General features: G+C 42.8%; 1 protein-coding gene across 4 annotated transcripts in view; it reads left to right on the top strand.

The window, feature by feature from the left end:
• The window catches only part of GALM (galactose mutarotase), a 97,159-nt gene that overhangs the window by 50,418 nt on the left and 22,211 nt on the right, over positions 1–24,530 (top strand). For all 4 annotated transcript variants that reach the window (XM_060309266.2, XM_060309268.2, XM_060309267.2 and 1 more), the window contains 3 exons: positions 2,931–3,085; positions 6,510–6,716; positions 12,594–12,675. In XM_060309266.2, the coding sequence (XP_060165249.1) occupies positions 2,931–3,085; positions 6,510–6,716; positions 12,594–12,675 (444 nt within the window). The remainder of the gene's footprint in view (positions 1–2,930; positions 3,086–6,509; positions 6,717–12,593; positions 12,676–24,530) is intronic.

Genomic DNA, 24,530 nt, shown 5'->3' with positions numbered 1-24,530 from the left:
AAAAGGGACAAACTTTTTGTCTACCCTTTATCCTACATCAGCAACTGACGACTGAATCAGCATTCCTGTCGACCTAGAAACTTTGCCCTTTTTCATGGAAAACAGTATTTTCTGCATTTCAAAAACAAGCTTTTTAGTCCTAATCAGAATTTGGGGACTATCACGTTTTGTAATTCTGACTTGATTTAAAAGCTTAGTAACTTGTGAAAATAGTATAAAATCCATGTGTTCTGAAGAGTTTCTCAGAGACAGTTGAGAACAGTGGTTTCTGCTGTCCTTGTGGTTTAATCCTTAAAAACTCTTCATCCAAACCAAGGGCTTCTTACCTCCACTGGCTTATTAATTGTTGCCAGAAAGTGGTCCCTTCCTAGGGAATTCTTGCAAGCCCATGAGGCAGCAGCCTTGCTGTTGAATTCGTCCTTGTCTCTGATGCCAAGCATGGGGCTGGCAGAGCGTAGGGGCTTGGTGTACGCTTGTTGAATGGACCAATGTAGGAGTCAAAAAGAGATAGAGCCAAACAATTTTTGAACAAAAATTCTGCTTTTCTTCACATTTTTGAGCTCCCGATTAGCAAATGAAATTATATGTCATCAGGGAAATGCAAATGAAAACAACATTGAGACCTATTATTATTATTAGTTAGTTATTTTTTTTTTTTGGCCGTGCTGCACGGCCTGTGGGATCTTAGTTCCCTGACCAGGGATGGAACACACCCTCAGCAGGAAAAGTGTGGCGTCCTAGCCACTGGACCACCAGGGAAGTCCTAGAGACCCCTTTTTGTTACTCAATGTAAGGGGTTTTAAAGCTACAGCTTCAGAGAAGAAGGTGGGGAGAGAGGTGGAAGCTGGTGGAGACTCAGCCTTGCCTGTGCTGAGAGATGGTGGTAAGGTCAATTAACCAGAAAGCCTTGTGCCCTCCAAATAATGTGATGCTTAAGAACATGTACTCAGGAGCCAGACTGCCTGGGTTCAAACCCGGATTCTGCCACTAACTAGCTGTGTGTGTTGGGCCAAGTTACTTAACCTTCTGTCGTCAATTTCCATGCCTGTAAAATGAGAGTAATGATACTGCCTACCTTATAGCAGTATTCTGAGGATGAAATGATTTAAATGTAGAGCACTTAGAAAGCGGCTGAGACTTACGAAGCGGTCAATAACCGTTAGCTCTTGTGAGAGTCAATGGGCAGGACCCTGAGGACCTGCAGATTGGCAAGGAAGTGAACCAGGGGAGACCTGGAAGAGAGTGATTAATGTTTCACTTATGCCCAACCAGTTGAGTAATGGGAATATGTGACCTATAACTGGCCCAGTAGGTTCAGGACCCATATCCTGAGAGCCCCTCCAGCCATGGTAAAAAGAGTTCATGCACTTGAATCACATACTCTTCTGACCCACAGTAGGTGTGATGGATACAGAGTACCACATGAAGGGGGGATGGAGTTCCAAGGACAACTGAGTGAAAAATAGAGCAGAAAGTAATCATAGCAATAATATAAAAAAATGAACTACCTCCAAACCTTAATCTCTGCCATGATGATCTAAACTAAAAGATTATAGCATAGAGGAGCTTAAAGACAAGGAAGTTACTGTAATATGCCCACACATACCGTTGTACATACAAGGACACTGGCTACACTACTCTTTATGTCCCCGCCCCGCCCCCCCGCCCCCCAGAAAAGCCCAACAACAGTTTATGCTCATCAGCATGCTATATGGCCATCAAAAGGGATATGGTAGACGGATATGGAGTCACATGGAATGATCTTAAGACATTTGATAAATGAAAAGTTGCAAAACAATATGTGTAGTTTGTCTCTTTATGTAGAATATGTGTGTGTTCGAGTATTTGTTTGTGCTTATATGTAGTTAATTTAAAAAACAAAAACAAGCAATTGGAAGTGTGTATCCCAGACTGTTAGCAGTGATTATCAGTGGGAAGGAGAGGAGTTGAGAAATGAAGGATGGTTTTCATGTTTTACTCTTTATTAAGCTTGCCAGATTTAACAAATAAAAATGCAGGACACCCACCTAAATTTGAGTTTCAGATAAACAATAAATATGTTTTATGTGAATGTCCCATGTATTCTAATAATATGGACATACTTACACTAAAAAGTTATTCACTGTTTATCTGAAATTCAGATTTAACAGGTGTCCTGTGTTTCCTCCAGCAAGGCTACTCTATATACTTGGGTATTTAATGCTCATTAAAGGAAATTTTCATGTACTAATTGTATGATTTTTAAAAAAGAAAAAGAAGCATAAGATAGTTTCTTTTTAAGACTACACAAAAACATAATTTTTAGTTAAGAAAATTGGCCTAGAAGCAAATTACAGAGCAGCATATATATGAAGACCTCAGTTTTATAAGAAGAAAAGCATATGCACACATATACTAAAAGATGGAAAGGTATACATACATAGATATACATAAGAATACTAACAGTCCTCTCTAGTGTTGAGATCAGGATGATTTAAGTTTCTTCTTTGTGCTTTAGAAAGCTCTTTTGTTTGTTTGTTTGTTTTTGCGGTACTCGGGCCTCTCACTGTTGTGGCCTCTCCCGTTGCGGAGCACAGGCTCCAGACGCACAGGCTCAGCGGCCATGTCTTATGGGCCCAGCCGCTCCGCGGCATGTGGGATCTTCCCGGACTGGGGCACGAACCCGTGACCCCTGCATTGGCAGGTGGACTCTCAACCACTGTGCCACCAGGGAAGCCCTAGAAAGCTCTTTTAAAATGTTTGGAAAGAACATGAATTGCTTTTGGAAAGGGAAAAGGTCATGTGTAAAGAACACCATTTTTCCTTGCTTCCCTGTGGACGCAGATATGCCCAAGTTGCAGGTGCCCTCAGAAGGAAGTGGTGGGCAGCGGTGTGAGCCTTGTCTTTGGTTTAAAGTTATTAAAAAACTCTGTCATCCCATACCCTTGCAGGATACCTCCAAAAGCAGCCCTACTTTGGAGCAGTGGTTGGCAGGGTGGCCAACCGAATTGCCAAAGGAACATTCACGTTGGACGGGAAGGAGTATCAGCTGGCCATTAACAATGGGCCCAACAGCCTGCATGGAGGAGTCAGAGGGTTTGATAAGGTGAGTTGGGGGCATCGGACAGAGTCCTCACCTGGCACACTTCACTGAGTACCTTCAAGCATACCTTCTGTTTGCCAGGCACAATCCGAGGCCCTAGAGCAAATGCATGGTAAGGTGATACAGGAAAGAGGCTGCTCCCACGGTTTGGGGGAGCAGATGTGCCGGCTGTGTTCCAGGAGCCACCCTTCACTAGCTCATCTGACTCTAATAGGCAAGAGAGCCCTGAGTGAAAGGATGACAGCCCTTAGGAAAGACAGGGAGCACCTTTCTCACAGTTTTGGCATCAGAGTTGGTTGACCTTAGGCACAACAGAAAAGTGGATTAAAAATAATACCCACCACTTCTTGCACACGGCATTTGCATATATCATCTCCCACCCTCACTAGAACCCTGTACTGTCACCAAATGAGAAATCTGAGGCCCTGAAAGGCCACACAGCTCCTCAGTTGGGCTGCCTGACCCAAAGCCCTCATTCCTATACTACCACTGCTGGTGTCCGCCACGGCTGCTGTGGGTGCCCCCAACCCAACACACCCCATGTATCTGTCTGTGAGCCCCCTCCCTATGCATTGTGGCGCTGCATCCAGGCTGCCCTTCCAATGAAGTGCCTCACGCCTCAAAATGACCTCGATTCTCCCCGGTTCCCCCTTTCCACGTTAAAACTCCCATCCCCTAAGTGAATCCCTGGAAAACCAGGTTAGGAAAACAAATTGATCAAACAGCTTCTCCCTGAGGTAGGAATGCCTGCCCTCCTGTTTCCTAGCTGCGTGGGAGCCTGCAGGTGAACCCCAGTGATTCTGTTACTAGTCTAATTTCAGAGAGGTAATTTTGGTAGTTAGCTTTCCTTTAAATTATACCACCCAGGTTACTTCCTAGAAAAAAGCCAGAGAAGACAGGAACACGTATGGCAGTTAAGAATCACAGTATTTTCTTTTCTACCTCTTACCGCCACCCATGCTGTTGAAGGAAGTTGGTCACTCTCCGTTTCCCCTGTCCTACCAGCTTCCTGTCTGTGGTTTAGAGCCGGACTGCCCCATCACTTCCCCTTTCCTCCATGATGGAACTCCTCACGCCAGGGAGAGGTGAAGGCAGAGGGTATCCTCTGTCCTGGCAATATTAAGGCAGAGGGTCTCTGGAATATGCCAGGTGCATGGGCAAATCCCAGCCAGAGGAAGTTAGGCCCAGCTCTGTTTGGCCAGGGATCTTCGGAGGAGCCTCAGCACCTTGTTCTAGCTTGTTCCTGCTCACATGGTTCCTGTTCCACATGGAATTTTCTGTGGTGTTGTGTAATGGGGTATGCCCTGTATGAACAAACGCAGAAGGATAGTATTCATGTCCTTCTATGCAGTGTGTCAGCTAAGCCCCTTCTGTAAACCAGGGGGATGGGGATTCCTGAGACTCCAGTATAGTGAGGGATTCTTACATAACTGTTGCAGGCAACAAGCCCCATAACACAGATGCCAGGGGTGTGCTACAGGAACTGGGTATGGACAAATTAATGGCAACTGGGGAGGTTGGATTTGAACTGTTCTTGAAGAAAAGATAGTATGTCATTTAATAAGTGGATATTGGAGAGTGGCTGTGCAACAGCCCACAGAGGGGTGGAGAAAGACTTGGAATGCAATCTTGGAGCCACTGAAAGTTTTAGGCCACTAGGTTTTCATGTAGCAACATGAGCAGTATCACATGGACTTTGTTTTAAGTTGCATTTGGTTTCAACAATTACTGAATAATTGTTGGTTTGCAGGTATGTGTTTTTCTACTTATACCAACACATTTTTTTAAAGATGAAATTTGAACAACCTGACAGGATTAGAAATGGTGTAAGTAGGCCTAGAGATGCAAATGCGGAAATTTTCAGGAAATTTGGAAACCATAGGGTCAGGGAAATCCTCCCGTGAATAGGAATTATACTTTCCACTTTATCTGATAATATTGCTTTACACAAAAATCTTTCCATTGTGTCCTTTCTCTAAAGGAAAAAAACTAGGTAGCAAGTTAAGACGATTTTATTTCAAATATTTTATTCCTAAAATTTTCCGTTTGGGGGATTCCTTTTTCTTTATTTAATCACACATATACCAGGCAACATTTCCTGGAGATAATTAGGGTATAAAATTAATTTTTTACTAAAGTCAGCGAATTTGTTTCAAATACCAGCTGCTTTCACTGTAGGCGAAGGCAGAGACCTCCGTTCCCACTGGGCTCCTCTTCCTGGTGAATGCAGTGTCAGTGAGAGAGATCCAGGCCATGCCAGGAGTGGGTGGGCAGAGCCTGGGCTCGTGGGCCATTCCTGTGACCCACAGAAGTTATTATCTTCCAACTCTATTTGCAATGACAGTGTTTGGCCTCAACTCTGCTGTTGGGAACGAAGATTGGAACAAAACACTGACTGAAAGTAAGATGTGGAATAGTGTAGACTGTCAAGCTAAGTTTGAATCCTAGCTCTGTCACTAATTACACGTATGACTTTAAACAAGATATTTCTCCCTTTAAACAATTGCATGAATTATGACAGGGTTCTACTCCATCCCCTGGAATGTGGGAGGTGGAAGTGGGCAAGTTAGCCCCCCTGAACTCAATTTGCTCATCTATAAAATGGGGGTAATAATATTAGTTGGAGCCAGGTGAAATTGCCAGTGCTCAACTGTTTTGACCTATAAAGATGGTAATTTCGGTTGGTTCAACTAAATCCTTACCTTATAAAATGGTTTATGTAAAGCACCAGGTCAGTGACTGGCTGGTGAGCACCCAACAAATGGAGGTCTCATGTCTGCAAAGGGCCCCTTTCCTAGTGACCCCAGAGCTCCCCAAAGGGACTGGGGGGTCTCTGGCTACCTTGTCCTCTGATGGTGTAGAATAAGGAAGCAGACTCAGGATCAGACAACTTGATTCAAATCCACTGTCTTATTGGCAGTGTGGCCTGGGACAAGCAGTTTATCCTTTCTGAGCCTCCATCCTCTCATCTTTAAATGAGGATAATGGCACCTGCTTTACGTCAGCCCTGAGACAGATAGTGTCTGCGAAGTTTGTAGCAAAGAGCCTAGGCTCATAATGGGCACTCGATAAGGCATATAAGATTACATATACATTTCAGGTGTACAACATAGTGATTCACAATTTTTAAAGATTACATTCCATTTGAATTTATTATAAAATATTGGTTATATTCCCCACGCTGTACAATATATCCTTGTAGCTTATTTATTTTATACATAGTAGTTTGTACCTTTAATCCCCTACCCCTATGGTAACCCCATTGGTAACCACTACTTTGGTCTCTGTGTCTGTGAGTCTGTTTCTGTTTTGTTATATTCACTGGTTTGTTTTATTTTTCAGGTTCCAAGTTGTCTTTAAATATTGAAATGTGGCATTTAGCTTGGGATTGGAGTGACTAAACAGCTTCAAAAACACTTTCTTCCAGGTCCTGTGGACCCCTCAGGTGCTGTCAAATGGAGTCGAGTTCTCACGGGTCAGTCCAGATGGTGAGGAAGGCTACCCTGGAGAGTTAAAAGTCTGGGTGACATACACACTGGATGGCGGGGAGCTCGTGATCAACTACCGAGCACAGGCCAGTCAGACCACTCCGGTCAATCTGACCAACCATTCTTACTTCAACCTGGCAGGCCAGGTAGGTGAACTTGCCTTTGATCACCTGCTGTAGTGTGAAGTGCCACTTCCCTCTTGTCTCCTGCATTGTGCTTTGTGGAATGACCTGGGGGAGTGACTGGAGAGACTAACCCAGTATGGAATTACCCTGGCGATGGGGTCGCCCCTGAGATGAGGAAAAGTGCCCAGCAAAGCATCTGACTCATAATAGGTGGTCCACAAATGGAAGTTATAGGGAAATGAGTACATTGTGCTGCCCCACACGCTCAGACAGGTAACAAGCTATTTAAAGAACTGCCTGTCATCTAATTGTAACAAGTGCTTACATTTGCTTCCCCAGTTTCACTCCAGTTTCACCACACCCCCCCACCAAAATTACTTCCAATTAAGGCATTTTCCATCACTGGATCCTTGAAGATGTGCTTAGCCCAGCCCCTTTAGATAAATGCTGACAATGTTTGTGTGCTCCCGCTGTACGGCCCACCCTAGGAGTGGTGTGGAGACACTGACAGCCCCCCTTAGGTAATTCCCTCTAAACTACCTCATTCCCTCCTAATGATAATATTCTAGCTTGCTGAGGAGGCTATTACATGAGACAGAATAAAAAAAAGGCTTAGCTAAAATCTGTAGATTCTATCTATGACTTTCTCTTCATCTAAGAAGCTCATCATTGTATACTAGACTTGAATCGCTTTGTCATGATTTCCTACTACAAAATGATGTTCACAGCCAGCTAGTAATATCTTGCATTTTTACACTTTTTAGGATTTTGTTGATGATATGCTGATTTCTTTTCTAGAATCTTTTCAAATAGCATGAGTTAATTGGTTCTTACATAATTTGAAAATAAGAAAGACGGTTCTTCACTTGCTTGTTCCTTATCTTCAGGAACTTCCACCATCCTTCTTGAGATCTTAAAGACAAACCAAAAAATAAGCACACACAAGCCATAAGAGACTCTGCAATCATGAGCATAAAGACCCCACTTTTTTTTTTTTACATCTTTATTGGAGTATAACTGCTTTACAATGGTGTGTTAGTTTCTGCTTTATAACAAAGTGAATCAGTTATATGTATACATATGTTCCCATATCTCTTCCCTCTTGCATCTCCCTCCCTCCCACCCTCCCTATCCCACCCCTCTAGGTGTTCCCAAAGCAACAAGCTGATCTCCCTGTGCTATGCGGCTGCTTCCCACTAGCTATCTACCTTACGTTTGATAGTGTATATATGTCCATGCCTCTCTCTCGCTTTGTCCCAGCTTACCCCTCCCCCTCCTCATATCCTCAAGTCCATTCTCTAGTAGGTCTGTGTCTTTATTCCTGTCTTACCCCTAGGTTCTTCATGACATTTTTTTTTTCTTAGATTCCATATATATGTGTTAGCATACGGTTTTTGTCTTTCTCTTTCTGACTTACTTCACTCTGTATGACAGACTCTAGGTCCATCCACCTCACTACAAATAACTCAATTTCGTTTCTTTTTATGGTTGAATAATATTCCATTGTATATATGTACCACATCTTCTTTATCCATTCATCCGATGATGGACACTTAGGTTGTTTCCATCTCCTGGCTATTGTAAATAGAGCTGCAATGAACATTTTGGTACATGACTCTTTTTGAATTCTGGTTTTCTCAGGGTATATGCCCAGTAGTGGGATTGCTGGGTCATATGGTAGTTCTATTTGTAGTTTTTTAAGGAACCTCCATACTGTTCTCCGTAGTGCCTGTACCAATTCACATTCCCACCAGCAGTGCAAGAGTGTTCCCTTTTCTCCACACCCTCTCCAGCATTTATTGTTTCTAGATTTTTTGATGATGGCCATTCTGACTGGTGTGAGATGATATCTCATTGTAGTTTTGATTTGCATTTCTCTAATGATTAGTGATGTTGAGCATTCTTTCATGTGTTTGTTGGCAGTCTGTATATCTTCTTTGGAGAAATGCCTATTTAGGTCTTCTGCCCATTTTTGGGTTGGGTTGTTTGTTTTTTTGTTATTGAGCTGCATGAGATGCTTGTAAATTTTGGAGATTAATCCTTTGTCAGTTGCTTCATTTGCAAATATTTTCTCCCATTCTGAGGGTTGTCTTTTGGTCTTGTTTATGATTTCCTTTGCTGTGCAAAAGCTTTGAAGTTTCATTAGGTCCCACTTGTTTATTTTTGTTTTTATTTCCATTTCTCTAGGAGGTGGAAGACCCCACTTTTTAAAATAAGTTCAGAAAGAAACTTGACAGAAATAGAACAAAATATTAATGTTTTTATGTGGGTAATAGATCATGGTGATTTTTCACTATTTTCCACATTTTTGTAACTAAGGGGGTGATCTAAAGGAATAGATTCAGAAATAGAAAAAGAAATTAGGCGTGAAGTATTACTCTGCCAATGTGTTCCAATGTAGGATGCAAAATGGGAACGTAAGGTTCACTAAGGCTCTTTCTGCTTATGTGAGAGGAGGACCCTCCTGACCAGAATTTTCTACCCTTCCAATCCTACAAGGACTTGGAGTGACTCCTAAAAATTTCTAAATTTTTTTCCAGAGGCTGAATAGTTTCCCAGATCACAGACCCCACACAGAAGGGCGGTCAGGGTCAACTCCCTTCTGTGTGCTGTCTTAGTAAGTACAGCTCACATCCACAGCCTCTAGCTTCAGGGATGGGGTGGGTGAGGGCCACCAGCCTTTTGGAGCATCAGGTAAGGGTTGGTAGGCAGTTATCCGGCCTGGGGTCAAGGGGTCTCCCTGCATTTTCAGAACATCTCTTGCCCTACCTGGAAAAGCATTATTGTGTGTCTTAAACCCTCCCCAGGTAAATAGCTCGAAACTTGATATTTACAATAATCAGCTCATCTTATATATTTTCTTTTTGTTTGTTTTTTAAATTTAATAAGCAGTATTTTTGTCCTACTTGGGGGTCAAACTTTGACTCATCACTTCTAAGTTTGAGTGTTGGAGGCCTAGGGGGAGGAGAGCACTGTGTTTTTCAAAGAATGGAAAAGGTATGTAGGTTGCAGGTTGGTTTTTTTTTTTTTTTGGCCGTTCCTTTCTTATCTAACACAAAACTGGGAGAACTTTTTTTTTTTAACTGAAACTTTATCTAAAGATCTATGAAAGCAGGCCTGGGGCAATTTGAGATGAAAAGCAATAGTTCTGGTTTTGGTATGACTGTGTAGGTATGTCATCAAGGACCCAAATTCTTCCATCGTTCCATTCTGCTTCTTCCATTCTGCTTCTTCAAGCTGGTTTTTGTCTTCCAGCTTATCCCCTCATGGTCACAAGATGGTTGCCACAGCTCCATGAATCACCTCTTCATATAGTCACATCCAGACATAAAAAAAGGAACTATTCTTTTTTTCATATCTCTAATGTTCCATTTTTAAGAACAAGCAAAACTTTTTCTAGAAGCTCCTCAGCAGACTTTCCTCACGTTTTGTTGGCCAGAAGTATGTCTTACGCTCTGCTTAACCCAATCACCAGCAAGGGAATTAGACTACAATGGTTGGCTTAGACAAATCAAAGTTTGCCCTCTGGGGCCTGGGTGGGGTTCCTTTCCCTGAATATATCCTCACATAGGCTAAATCAACAAGTCAGTGTTCTGCCAGGGGAAAGGGAGGGTGCTGATAATGGAGTTGAGATAGCTTTTGGGTAGTAACCAATAGTGTCTGTTATATCCTGCTAGAGGTGATAAGAGCTGAAGTAAGGAAGTGGTAGTGGCAGCGCACAAAAAGGTCTTTAAAGCCCCATCCAAGCCACAGTGAGCTTTATAAATGGTTAATGTTACAAATAGTAGCAGCCAAAGTTAACCAAAGCAAACACTGAACTCAAAGATGGGCCTCAGTTCTGTTTGTGAATCAGCATTCCTTGCCAAGTTTTCATCAGCCTGAAAAGGAAAAGAATCCAACAGTAATATTCCACCAGAGTAGACATTGCATTATTCCAGGTCAGAAGAGTCATAAAATGAAAAGCGTGCTTCCTTTACTGAAGGAATGTTACTGCTGTTTAATGACCCAACAATTCAGAGAGTGGGTGCCTAGTCAGTGTTCCTTTCCTTCTCCTCCCAGGCTTCTTCCCCACATCTTGGACTCAATTTAGTGGTGTGTGATTTTCATACTGAATCATTTTCTTCCTGCCCTAGTGCTAAAAAATAAACAGAACAAGGAAATTCCTAAGAAGCTCTATTCATTATAATAAAAAAACTCAAAACAACCCAGAAGTCTATCAATAGGAGAACAGATAAGTTGTGATATATTTATACAGTGGAAGACTACTCAGTCTTGAATTGAGCATTGAACAATTAGAGCCAAAGAAAGAGTCCCAAATTCTCATTCCCTCACAGCGGCTACCCTCAGTCCCAGGGGCCTCTTCGGTACTGGCAGTAGCCTGAGGCCTGAGGTGACAGTAGGGAGAGCCACACAGGAGAGAGACCCCTCTAGGCTGGAACAGCTCTAGGCGGGGGTGCAGGCCACTCCCATTTTGGACCTGCCTTCCCAGGTCAGATCAGGGACCAAACAAGTGGCTAAGATAGTGTGGGCAGAAGCCTCTGCCCCAGCCTTGTCTCCCACCCACTCCTACCCTTGACCGCTGGGACAGTACAGGAGAATCATAGTTCGTTAGAAACAGAGCCTCCTGGTAGTGTAAATAAACCGATTTCTGTCATGTTTAGACATCGATTCTCACAGCCTCTGAAATCTTGGCCTTTGTCCTCTGGACGACTCCATTTGATTTCGTGGCTGAGGCCTTCTGACAGTAGAATATGTTCTCAGTTAACCCAGAGCACTCTGCCTCTCTCTGCTCACTTCTCAGGAACCCCTCGGAGCCTTCAGTTTAGCTGAGCTCAGGGCTTCTCAACCTCGGCACTGTTGACATTTGGGGCCAGATGACTCCTTGTTGCCGGGGTGCGGAGGCTGACCTGAGCATGGTAGGCTGTTTGGCAGAATCCCTGGCCTCTTCACACGACTGCTTCCCCAGTAGCATTACCACCCCCAGCCGTGACAATCAAAAATGTCTCGAGACACCTGTGGGGCAAAATCATCCCTAGCTGAAAACTACCGGTTTCGTTTATTTTTGAGCATTCACTCAGCAAAAGCCCTCACTTGGTTTCCTTTCCACATCTTTTGCTGTGAAGCTTTAAAATACTGCTATTAAAATGTAATCCTTTTTATTAGAAACATATATGTGTATTTTCCAGTTTGTAAGTAACACAACACATCCTTACTGAACTGTTCCCCAAGAACCATGGACAGAATGGGGACATCAGACCGATTTTATACTGAAGGAAATAAGTCCAGAACTAGACCCCGGGCCTTTCTGACCACTGACCAGTGCTTCAGGGACCAGCCTTTGACTCCACCAGGAGGTCAGGCTGCATCTTTACAGGGGAGATGGGACCCCAGTTCTGACTTCCAGCCTTCTGCCATGGAGGAGGGAGTGGGCCCCCTGAGTGGGAACTAGGCCAGAGAAGGGGTGACATGGCCCACCCCTAGTGAGCCTAGAGGTGATGCTTTGGCTGTCCACCTGTGTGTTACAGGTCACTGACCCTTGCTCTTTTGTTTGCCTGGCATGTGAGGACAGTAGAAGAAAACCCTCTGCTAATAAGTCAAAATCCAAAAGGCTTTCAAACCACTGTTGTTTCTCTGACTTTTCACTTTCATAATTCCATTCAGAAAAGAACATGCATGCTGGGGTCACACTCGAAAGTTTCTTCCAAATGTATCGGCTGCTATGTTTGAGCCCCTATCTACCTAACTTAAATGAACGAATTAATCATCATCATAGGTCAAATGGGATTTCTAAAGTTTTCGTCAATACTTGAAAACATTTCTGCAAGAGAAGTTATAAAGCAAACATATAAAATAAGACTGAGCACTAAACCTTTTCTTTCTCTACTTTTTCTCTCCCAGGGTTCCCCGAATATATACGACCATGAAGTCACTATAGAAGCTGATGCTTTTTTGCCTGTGGATGAAACCCTGATTCCTACAGGTTGGTGAATTTAAACCTCTTATGGGAATGCAGAGCTGCGGTGCAGTGTGAGAAACATTAAAACTTCATTTCCCTAAATACATTTCCCTTGTTGGCCTGACACAATGCCCATAATTACCATGATTAGTCATTTATTTTGGTTATGGTTGGGTGACCATTTACTTAAACACCCAAACCAGGACACTCTTGAGAGGGTAAGGGGATGCTATTAATAATTTTGCCAGGGCAACAGGCATAAACTGAGATAATCCCAAAAAGCTGGGTCAGATGGTCATCCTAGCTGAGCCATAGACTCCAGAAGTTCTGCATTAAAATGTAAATCTGTTACTCCTTAGCATCTGAGCAGAGATAAATTTACCTAAGCATTACCTCACAGATGCAGGACGCTGATAGAACATGTCATGGTTTTTGACAGAAAAGGAAAGGGTTGGACGGGTTGTACCCTGAGGAGGACAAATACAGATACATCACCTCCAAGACACAGTTAGGGGGATGGGGTGGAAGGAGGAGTTCTGCGTACCAAAAGGGAAGGCGAGGTGTTGGCAGAGTCAAATTCATGTGTATGTGTGTGTGTGTGTCTCCTAGGTTTATTGGATTGAGATCATTTTGGTCATTATTATTTGGGATCAAAAGTACCTTGGTTCAATAGGCAAGTCCATAGAGATAGAGAGTAGATTAGTGAGTTGCCAGGTGCTGGGGACAGAGGAGAATGGGGAGTGACAATGGGTACTAGATTTCTTTTTGGGGTGAAAGATTCTGGAATTAGACAGTGGTGATGGTTGCACAACCTTGTAAATATACTAAACATTGATGAATTGTGCACTTTAAAAGGGTATGTGAATTATATCTCAATTTAAAAAAGGAAAGAAAGAACCTTGGTTCATGTGTTATCTCCAGGATTGAGGGGTATAGTTTTGTACTAGATTGTACGTGTACCCCCATCTGGCTCCCGGGGACAGATAGATGACAAGATGAACGGCAGGGGTGCTGTTATTTGTGGCAGTTTATAGAAATTAACTTGTAATAATTATCCCCAAAGCAGTAGATACATATTCTTATTGGGATTTTGTTAAAATCAGAGATCAGCTGAATGTCGAAGGCATCGTCAAAGAAAACTAAAGTAAACAAAAGTAGAGGATGAAGGGAAGGAAGAACAGAAATCTAGAAAGACACAAACACTTTCTGTATCAGTTCCCCTTCTGGAGGAAGGGCCACCTTCGTGCTGCCCTTGCCTGATCTAGGCCTCTTACCTGTGTCTGACAGTGACTTGACTTCTCGGATGTGTTATCTCATAGCTCCTTTATCAGATGGCTTATGTCCTGTGGTCTGTTCTCTCAGGCTTCTGTTTAGGGCGCCAGCCCTCCAGAAGCCCATTGCTGTGGTAGCTACGTGTGAAAGGCCAGGAAGACCTGTCCCTTCTGTTCCCACCCTGTGTAAGGGTACTAGTACCTTAGTTGTCACCTCTGCTCCAATAAAGAGCTTAGGTGATAAAATATGAGCAATTAGAAGCCAAGGGCACCATCTTTGTTAGTTACTTGGTTTACATCACAAGTAAGAAGACTATTGACATTACATCCCCCTCATATGATGCACTGAAAAAAGCACATCACTTGTGTGGTTTTCTGTCAAAAATGCAGAACCTCAGTCCATTCAGGAGAAGCCATGACATGAACCCAATTGAGGGATCATGTACAAAATAATTGACCAGTACTCTTCAAAGAGATCAAGATCGTGAAGGACAAAAAAAGACTGAGGAGCAGTCACAGAGGAGACTAAGGAGATACAATAATTAAATGCAACATGGGATCCTAGACTGCATCATGAGGCAGAAAAAGGGCAGAGAAAGGTGGGTGAAGGGTACACATAGATGTTTTATTTTTGCAACATTTTTGTAAGTCTAAAATTATTTCAAATTTTCAAAACTGGAAAAAAAGAAAGACCCAGGGATCCAAGTAAGATACTAAAGTGTACCGGGCACCTGCCTTACTTTAGGTAAGGGCTTTTGTTTGAGCATCTTTATTTCGGCATCTTTAAAGCAATAGGGCTGTGTTTATGGCTGGTAGTTCAGAATTCTTAAGGGGAAAAAGAATGTGAGCCTGCATACTGAACAGCAACTTCAGTTAACAGCAGGAATTAGAAACTCCCATAAACAAGGCGACTACAAAACTAATTAGAATAATAATGAGGAATCAAGATACATGGATTAAAAATTTTTTGGCTTCACAGTGTTGAATATTTTTCTGGCTCCAGGGCTTTTATGTTTGTCTTGGTAATGTGTTATCTTCTGATATTGACATGGCTCAATAGATGGGCGTGAATAAGCTGGCCCATCTTGTCCTAGATGCAGAATTATTGCATTAGAACTATGTGATGTGAACTGCAAGGGGAAAATGGTGGCAGCTCCTGTTTTGTGACTGATAAGGAAGAAAATGAACTAAGCAGCTTATAAATGGAGGTGATGAAATAAGGGCATATTTATTTCTGTATATTTATAAAATTTTATGCTATCCTGCTGAGTTTTGATCAGATGAAAATCACAAAAATGCATAACTCATACCAGGTAAAGATTATTTGTCATGATTGTAAGAGATAATTGTGGCAAAGCAAAGTACAGCTTAACATGCAATCTAATTGACTGCATAAAACTCATGTTCATCTCAGTTCTGCACTGTAAGTGGCTTTAGGATCAAATTCTACACTCTGTACTAATATTGAACACCTGTGAAGTTGAGTTGGCTGTGAGATCTCTGGACTTTCAGGGAGGCAAGAGCCCAGGTTCTAGTCTTGGCTTTGCTATTGACTAGCTAGGGGACCTTGGGTGCATGTATAATGCTTTAACATTTAACCTCTATAGATGCTTATTTCCTTTTCTGCAAATAGGAGGTTCAACTCAATCAGGGTTCATAAATTTTCATAAATCAGACCCATAAATTTTATTTAAAAAACCGTTCGGGAAACTTATCTGGGGTTGCCCAACTTTTCATTTTGCTAAGCTAGAAAGCTATTACAAATACAGGGCTATTAAAATTAATTGGGAATATATGCATATTATATTTCAATTTTAAAAAATTTAACCAATTGGGATAATAATAAGGAACAGAGATAAATAGGCTACATTTAAAAAAAAAAGCTGAAACTACCATTCATAATCACCATGTTTCATAAAAGAAAGAATATATTAACACCATAAAAGTGGGGAAAATTTAATCTCAGAATAGAAATGACCCTTTAAATTGAATTTTTCTGACTTTTTTTTTTTTAAATTTACTTTTATTTTTGGCTGCGTTGGGTCTTTGTTGCTGCGCACGGGCTTTCTCTAGTTGCTGCGAGAGGGGGCTTCTCATTGCGGTGGCTTGTCTTGTTGCAGAGCACTGGGCTCCAGGCGTATAGGCTTCAGTAGTTATGGCACATGGGCTCAGTAGTTATGGCTCACGGGCTCTAGAGTGGAGGCTCAGTAGTTGTGGCGCATGGGCTTAGTTGCTCCACGGCATGTGGGATCTTCCCAGACCAGGGCTCGAACCTGTGTCTCCCGCATTGGCAGGGGGATTCTTAACCACTGCGCCACCAGGGAAGCCCAGTTTTTCTTACTTTTTAAAGAAATGTGACAGCTGATTATCCAAATCTATCTCAGTTTTCTGTGGACCAGTGAAAATTTTATTATGCACTCATGATCAAGAACCAATAATGGTCTGCAAGGTCACTTGTAACTCTTACATTCTGTGATTCTACAAGGCTCTTAGTGTAACATTTTACGGCTATCTCCAGCACCCTTCAAGTTCATTAGAACTCTATTACAGAAGTAAATAAGTTGCAACAACTTCAGAGCTCATGAAAAATTTGTAAGTATCTTTTACATATCCATACATTAGCTGGTCCCTCATAGATTATATCTGTTTGCCCAATGACACAAACTGAAATTATAGAGTTTTTTTTCTTCCTCCTTTCTCAGAAATGCTTAAGAAACAAATAATTATATTATTCCTTTGTAACTTCCTCAAAAAGGGCAGTAACTTCTACTGTACCCTTCAGTGATGTAAGAATTCACATGTCTGGCCCACTTTCAGCAGAGAGGAAATCTCTAGGAGCTCAGACTTCATCTGACTCTTAACATTGACCAAAAGCCCACGAGCAAGTGGCTTAACTGAGATGAGTCCAAAGTCATTTGGTCATTCAGAAATGCCTCCCCAGTGTATCTGGGCTTGCTAGGAGTTGACAGTCCAGTGGAGGAATCAGCCAGAATATTATCCACTGACCTGGAAAATCATGTCAATGATGTAACTAAGTAGACTTAACTAAGAGATGTAGATGTAACTAAGAGACTTGGTACAGAAGGAAAGCACTGTCTGGGGGCTCCCAGGTAGAGGAGATGAGAATGAAATAAAACTTGGAAGGGCGAGTAGCGTTTTGCCAGGCAGTGAGGAGGAGAAATGTGTTTTCTACGGAGATGAACAAGAATGGGCAGTGCAGGAAACAGCAGGATGGTCCCCAGGGAAGTGCTGGGCTTCTGAAGCATTCAGGGCATGCTTTTGGTGGCAGAAAATGGATGGGCCAATAAGCAGTTGGCTGGGGCCAGGTCACATCTGCACCAGGCTCTGATATGGCTGCAATCCCTGGGGTGGCCCTGGATGACCATAGGCTGGCCTGGAGTTCAAGGCCAATCCACACAGGGCAGACTCACAGGTGTACCAGATATTCAGCCAGAACTGGACTGGACTGAACTCCAAGCCCACTTCCGTGAGACGTGCTGCAAGAAACCTGTTAGACCAGCCATACTTGTTAAGGGTTCTGGGAATTGATATGCAGTATCTAGAGACTGAGGTTGTGTTGAATTGAGAAAATGGAAGATACTGTTTATCTGTGAGATGAGGTGAGGGTTTATGATAATAATAGCTGGTATTTCAGAGATACTTTATAAATAATCCACACCACAACCCTATAAGGTAGATTCTGATCATTAACGGATGTGCAAACTGTAGCGCAAGGAGTTTAAGTAACTTAACTGAGGACCACTCAGTTAAAGAGCAGTGGAAAGCTGGAATTCAAACCTAGGTAGTCTGGTGTTAAAGCTCAAGCTCTTGGGCTTCCCTGGTGGCGCAGTGGTTGAGAGTCCGCCTGCCGATGCAGGGGACACGGATTCATGCCCCGGTCCGGGAAGATCCCACATGCCGTGGAGTGGCTGGGCCCGTGAGCCATGGCCACTGAGCCTGCGAGTCTGGAGCCTGTGCTCCGCAACGGGAGAGGCCACAACAGTGAGAGGCCCGCATACCGCAAAAAAAAAAAAAACCTCAAGCTCTTAACTAGACCTGGTTAGATGGGGGAGGGAGAAAGGAAGAAAAGAGAGAAAAAAAGAAAATTAAATGAGTTTCGTTTTTTTTTTTTTTAATTTTATTTATTTTTGGTTGTGTTGGGTCTTCGTTGCTGCACGGGGGCTTTCTCTAGTTGTGGCGAGTGGGAGCTACTCTTTGTTGGGGTGCACAGGCTGCTCATTGTGGTGGCTTCTCTTGCTGCAGAGCACAGGCTCTAGGCACACAGGCTTCAGTAGTTGCAGCATGCGGGCTCAGTAGTTGTGGCGCACGGGCTTATTTGCTCCACCGCATGTGGGATCTTCCCGGACCAGGGCTCGAACCTGTGTCCCCTGCATTGGCAGGCGGATTCTTAACCACTGCACCACCAGGGAAGCCCAAATGAATTTCTTGACTATAAAGATAGCCAAGATCACCATATAGCCAAGAAACAGGGAGCCAGAAACTAACTAAATAAATAGAGCTTTGGACAGTTGTCAGTTCTCATTCTTTTGCCACCTTTTATACAGGTGGCCTCCCAGCTTTCTCTCACTGTTTTCCTTCCCATTTCTCCGTCTTCTCAATTTATTTCTGCTTTTTATTTTCTGCAAAGAAAACAGCAAACAAGTTTGTTCAAATTATATTTAAAAAGAGAAAAACAGGGCTTCCCTGGTGGTGCAGTGGTTGAGAGTCCGCCTGCCGATGCAGGAGACGCGGGTTCGTGCCCCGGTCCGGGAGGATCCCACATGCCGCGGAGCGGCTAGGCCCGTGAGCCATGGCCGCTGAGCCTGCGCATCCGGAGCCTGTGCTCCGCAACGGGAGAGGCCACAACAGTGAGAGGCCCGCATACGGCAAAAAAAAAAAAAGAGAGAAAAACAAAAAAGAAAGACAAAGAGGCCATGTTTCCATCTTTTGTGGCTGTTAATTTATACTTATATTTGTTTTTCACTTCCTTTTTGTTTGCCCTTCATGAAAGCTGTGACCTGAGTTCTTAAGGGAAATGCTAATGCAGATCTAAACTTTGGGGGTGTTTTTACCTTGGTTACAGACCCTCAGCAAATAATTTTTCAGGTGATGGGAAAACCCATTGTATGAGAAAGTAGCACCTCTTATCTTACAGTAGTTGTAATACTGTGGCCGAGGTACTCGGTGAAAAGGGACCTTTTCCCCATGTATGTCTGGGGGGAGAGGTGAAGTCCTGTCCTCCATTTTGTTTATCACAGGCTTACTGACTGGGCATAATTACATAGAGAGGAAAGGGATACCTTGACATAGAGTTTCAGGGAACCAAAGCAAGCACAATATGATGAGATCCCTTCGTCTTAAACCTATAGCTGCATTTAGACCTCTACCCAAGGCAGGGCCACAGACCTCCAGCAGCCTTGGGCACCTGTTTCACTCCTGCCTTTCTTCCTCCTGACACTTTTGGGGAGAGCATATAAAATGTCGTCAGCCCTGTCTGCCAAAAAAGCCTGGAAGACAACAGCCTGTACTCTGTGGCTTCTTCATTCTTCCCCTTTCTCAGCTCTGGTAAAAGGCTGTCCTTTTCCCAAAGCCCATTTGAAACGCCTCAGCAAATGTGAGCTATGGTCCTTGCTCACAGGCACCTGTCTCCTGCACCAATAGAAGGTCTCTGCAAGGCTGAGAGCTCATTTCACCTGTAGACCAGGAGCAGAGTTGCAGCTAAGCTGTCAAAACTGGGTTTGCATGTCAGCAGTTAGCGTAACTTTGGTTTTTCTGAGCAGTTTTCCTCAACTTAAAAAAAAGTGCAGCCCTTATAGCATTTGCTACTACTTAGGATGGGCGCATACTCTGTTATTGGGGCACCTTCAGGTCACCTTGAATATGTTTTCTATGTTGTTGTCAGGGCTCTCCCTGTAGTTTCCCAGAGGTGGAACTCCTGGAAGCCGTTTACCAGGAAGGACAGGTAGACGTCCACAGAGAGAGAACACTCCAGTGCCAGGTCTCTGTGCTGACATGTCAGATATTTAGCTTCGAGGCCTGAGTCTGGTGTCCTGCCCTGTGGCAACAGGAGGAAACCAGTCCCTGGTACCCTGCTCAGGTACTAAGCCAGCTGAACGTGAGCAGGTGAGAAACAGAAAATCCCTGTTTCTCCAGGGATTAATTCATTCCCAGCGTTGTAAATATTACATTTCATCCTTTCGCCTTACAGAACTGTGAGACTTGGAGGCGATCTGGGCCACCAGCCCAGCAAAACTTTATGATGTATACAGCACAGTGCAAAACTAAGCATGTGTCTTTATAGGCATTTACAGCACATAGGTTTTTTTTTTCATTTTAATTGTGCTATTCTTTACTCGTAGTAGATAAGTAATTAAGACAGCAAAAATAAATGATTTGATTGGGTCTTTTGTCTCTTAAAGTAATTTAGTAAAATCCCATCTTATTCTCTTCCTTGAGATGAGATACCTTCTATTTTTATAAAAATTTACCCAATCCACTTTGTCCCCCAGTGCATCTGTGTTCACTTGTGGAGAGCTGTTCTTGCTGCTTTTCATTTTTGAAAGGTCCTACTAAAATTACATGAAAGCAACCCCATTTTGACAAAATTAGAATTCTGGTAGGAAAGGTTTACCACGAGTCTGCGGAGAGAAGCTCAGCAAGACATTTGTATTTTATTTCAACCTGTCTGGGTTCAACCTACAATTCAGTTGCTTTTATAATTACTTCCCTAGGACAGGTCTAAGTCTCTGACCTGGAGAAATAACAAATTCCAAAGTAGTCTCCCAGTTCAAAGATGGTGCAGATGAAGACTGTTTTGATCTACGTGTTTTAATCTTTGCAGAGCTTCTTACAGAAAACTCCTTTAGACTTTATATAATTCTAAAATAGTGGATATAATATTAGTTTCAACCCTCCATCAATATGCTTCCTCTTTCCTTTTCATCCCACCTCCCCACCCTACTCAATATCATCGTCAGGTCCTGCTGATTTTTTGTAATAAGACTTAATTTTTTTTAGAGAAGTTTTAGGTTCACAGAAAAACTGAGCAGAAGGTACAGAGATTTTCCATAACCCCCATTCCCACACATGACGGCCTCCCCCTCATCAACACCCACCACCAGCGTGGTGCATTTGTTATAATTGATAAACCTACACTGAGGGGCTTCCCTGGTGGCGCAGTGGTTAAGAATCCGCCTGCCAATGCAGGCGACATGGGTTCGATCCCTGGTCTGGGAAGATCCCACATGCTGCAGGGCAACTAGGCCCACGAGCCACAACTACTGAGTCCACATGTCACAACTACTGAAGCCCGTGCGCCTAGAGCCCATGCTCCGCAATAAGAGAAGCCACCGCAATGAGAAGCCCACACACCGCAACGAACAGTAGCCCCTGCTCACCGCAGCTAGAGAAAGCCCACGCGCAGCAACGAAGATGCAACGCAGCCAAAAATAAATAGATAAAATAAATAAATTTATTAAAAACAAAAAACCCAACATTGACATGTTTTATCACCCAAAGTTCGTAATTTTCATTAGGCTTCACTCTTTTTGGAGGGGGGGGGCCGTGCTGCGCAGCTTGAAGGATCTTAGGTCCCCGACCAGGGACTGAACCCACACCCCGTGCAGTGGAAGCACAGAGTCCTAACCACTGGACCGCCAGGGAAGTCCCTAGAGTTCACTCTTGGTGTGGTATACTCTATGAGTTTGGACAAATGTATAATGACACGTATCCATCATTATGGTATCATACAGAGTATGCCCTAAAAATCCTCTGAATTTGTTTCAACCATCCGTCAATATGCTTCCTCTTTCCCTTTCAGTCCCTCCCCGCACCCGTCCCCATATTGTTAGTCATTAGCTCCTGATGATTTTTAACAACTAATATTCCTTGAATCTGTCTCTTCAATATGTATCATTGATTATATGGCTCCATCTCCATCGTTACTGTCCCAGTGTAGGTTGTCTTTTTTTCTCTAGATCAGCACCAGGTTTATATTACAAGCTTCATAATTTGGGAATCAGTGAATGAACAAATGAATCTGGACAACAGCTCTCTAACTAGGGGAAAGAAAATCTCTTTAGATCTATCCTCCATCTGGTTACTAAAGATATCTAACTAAAATGCAAATCTTACTTTGATACTCTACAGTTTAAAAAAACTTTTAGATGGCTCCCAGGCCAGACACCAGCTGCCTCCCAGACCCATCCCCCAGCATGCCTCACTCACACCTCACGCTGTTTCAGCATCCCCCTCCCACCCATAGGGACCACTCGATACCCCTTCCTTGCTGCATATACCCCTACTCTCCTCAAGGCTCATACTTTCTCCTTAGAAATGTTTCCCCCACTTCCTGGAAACAGTGGATTCTTTGCTGCTCTGGGGTTTTCATAATGACATAATCCGTTTTAGAGTGTGCCCAGGCTCCCTTATCTTTCTCAACATTAAGTCTACCTCAGATGTTCTATCAGGACTTACTAGTTACAGATCCAAAGTAGGAAGCTAGAAGGGAGCTTCAGGCCGGGTCTCTTTGGCTTGGAGCTAGAAAACTAATCTATGATAAACAGAAAAGTGAAACCAAGTAGCAGCCAGTCTGCACATGCTATGAACAACTACTCCTTCCTTTCCCCGTCCACCCCTTGTCAGTCTTCTTCCACTCTTCTCTCTTCTTTACACTTGTTTTAAACATAGTGTATTAAAGCAATACCATGTGATAACTGGAATTCAGCAAACCTGGATGCAGGTCTCAATTCTGCTACCCACCATCTTTGCTCTCAAGTCAGCCATGAAAACCTTTGGTCCTCATAACCTAATCTGTAAAATCTCATTAGATGACGGATACATTAGTTGAACTCTGAGGTCCTGTTAGTTTCTAACAATGATTCGAAGACCACATGGAACTTCTAACCCAGATATTCTTAACCAGGGTCCATACCAGGGTCTAGGAAGATGATGAAAGAACTTCAAGGGATTCATGAGCCCCTGAAATTCTTTTTTTTTTTTTAAGACTTTTTTGATGTGGACCATTTTTTTAAAGTCCTTATTGAATTTGTTACAATATTGCTTCTGTTTTATGTTTTGGTTTTTTGGCCAGGAGGCATGTGGGATCTTAGCTCCCGACCAGGGATTGAACACACACCCCCTGCACTGGAAGGCAAAGTCTTAACCACTGGACTGCCAGGGAAGTCCCCAGCCCCTGAAATTCTGTGTCAAACTGTGTGAGTTGGTCACATCATCTTGGTCCACAGAGGGATTTTCTGGTCTTGTTTTCTCTTTTGAGGTAATGATAACTTATGGTTGCCCCATTATGTATTATTATACATAAAGATAGTCATATTTTTTTGGTTTTGTTTTGGTTTTTAATTGTTATATTGGAGTATAGTTGATTAACTGTTATATTAGTTTCAGGTGTACAGCAGAGTGATTCAGTTATACATATACATGTATCTGTTCTTTTTCAAATTCTTTTCCCGTTTAGGTTATTACAGAGTATTGAGCAGAGTACCCTGTGCTATACACTAGGTCCTTGTTGGTTACCTATTTTAAATAGATCAGTGTGTACATGTCAATCCCAAACTCCCAACCTATCGCTCCCCCTCCCTCTTCCCCCCTGGTAACCACAAGTTCTTTCTCTAAATCTGTGAGTCTGTTTCTGTTTTGTAGATAAGTTCGTTTGTATCATTTTTTTTAGATTCCACATATAAGCGATATCATATGATATTTGTCTTTCTCTGTCTGACTTCACTTAGTATGATAATCTCCAGGTCCATCCACGTTGCTGCAAATGGCATTATTTCATTCTTTTTAATGGCTGAGTAATATTCCATTGTATATATGTACCGCCTCTTCTTTATCCATTCATCTGTTGATGGACATTTAGGTTGCTTCCATGTCTCGGCTATTGTAAACAGCGCTGCGATGAACATTGGGGTGCATGTATCCTTTCGAACCATGTTTTTCTCTGGATATATGCCCAGGGGTGGGATTGCTAAATCATATGGTAACTCTATTTTTAATTTCTTAAGGAACCTCCATACTGTTCTCCATAGCGACTGTACTAAATTACATTCCCACCAACAGTGTAGAAGGGTTCCCTTTTCTCCACACCCTCTCCAGCATTTACTGTTTGTAGATTTTTTGATGATGGCCATTCTGACCAGTGTGAGGTGATACCTCCTTGTAGTTTTGATTTGCATTTCTCTAATAAATTAGCAATGTTGAGCATCTGTTCATGTGCCTCTTAGCCCTGTCTTCTTTGGAGAAATGTCTATTTAGGTCTTCTGCCCATGTTTTGATTGGGTTGTTTGTATTTTTTATATTGAGCCACATGAGCTGTTTGTAAATTTTGGAAATTAATCCCTCGTCGGTTGCATCGTTTGCAAGATAGTCATCTTTTTTGAGACTAGCAATGGTGTATTTCCCTTTTTGTAATCTTCAGGGTGGTTTAAAAATAAATTTTATTTTTTTTAATTCATCACCATTAAATTCCCTAAAGGGAGCTAGAAGGCTAGCTAGAGGAAGAAGGTGGCACATCAGAAAGAGTAACTTCCCCAAGGTCCTACCCAGAGGAGCTACAGCAGCCAACACTCTGGGTTGGATGGCCAGAGTTTG

Source organism: Globicephala melas, chromosome 12 (genome assembly GCF_963455315.2).
Source record: "Globicephala melas chromosome 12, mGloMel1.2, whole genome shotgun sequence".
Classification (NCBI taxonomy): domain Eukaryota; kingdom Metazoa; phylum Chordata; class Mammalia; order Artiodactyla; family Delphinidae; genus Globicephala; species Globicephala melas.
Note: the sequence above shows the minus strand (reverse complement) of the source record. Positions and strands in the feature narration are given on the sequence as shown.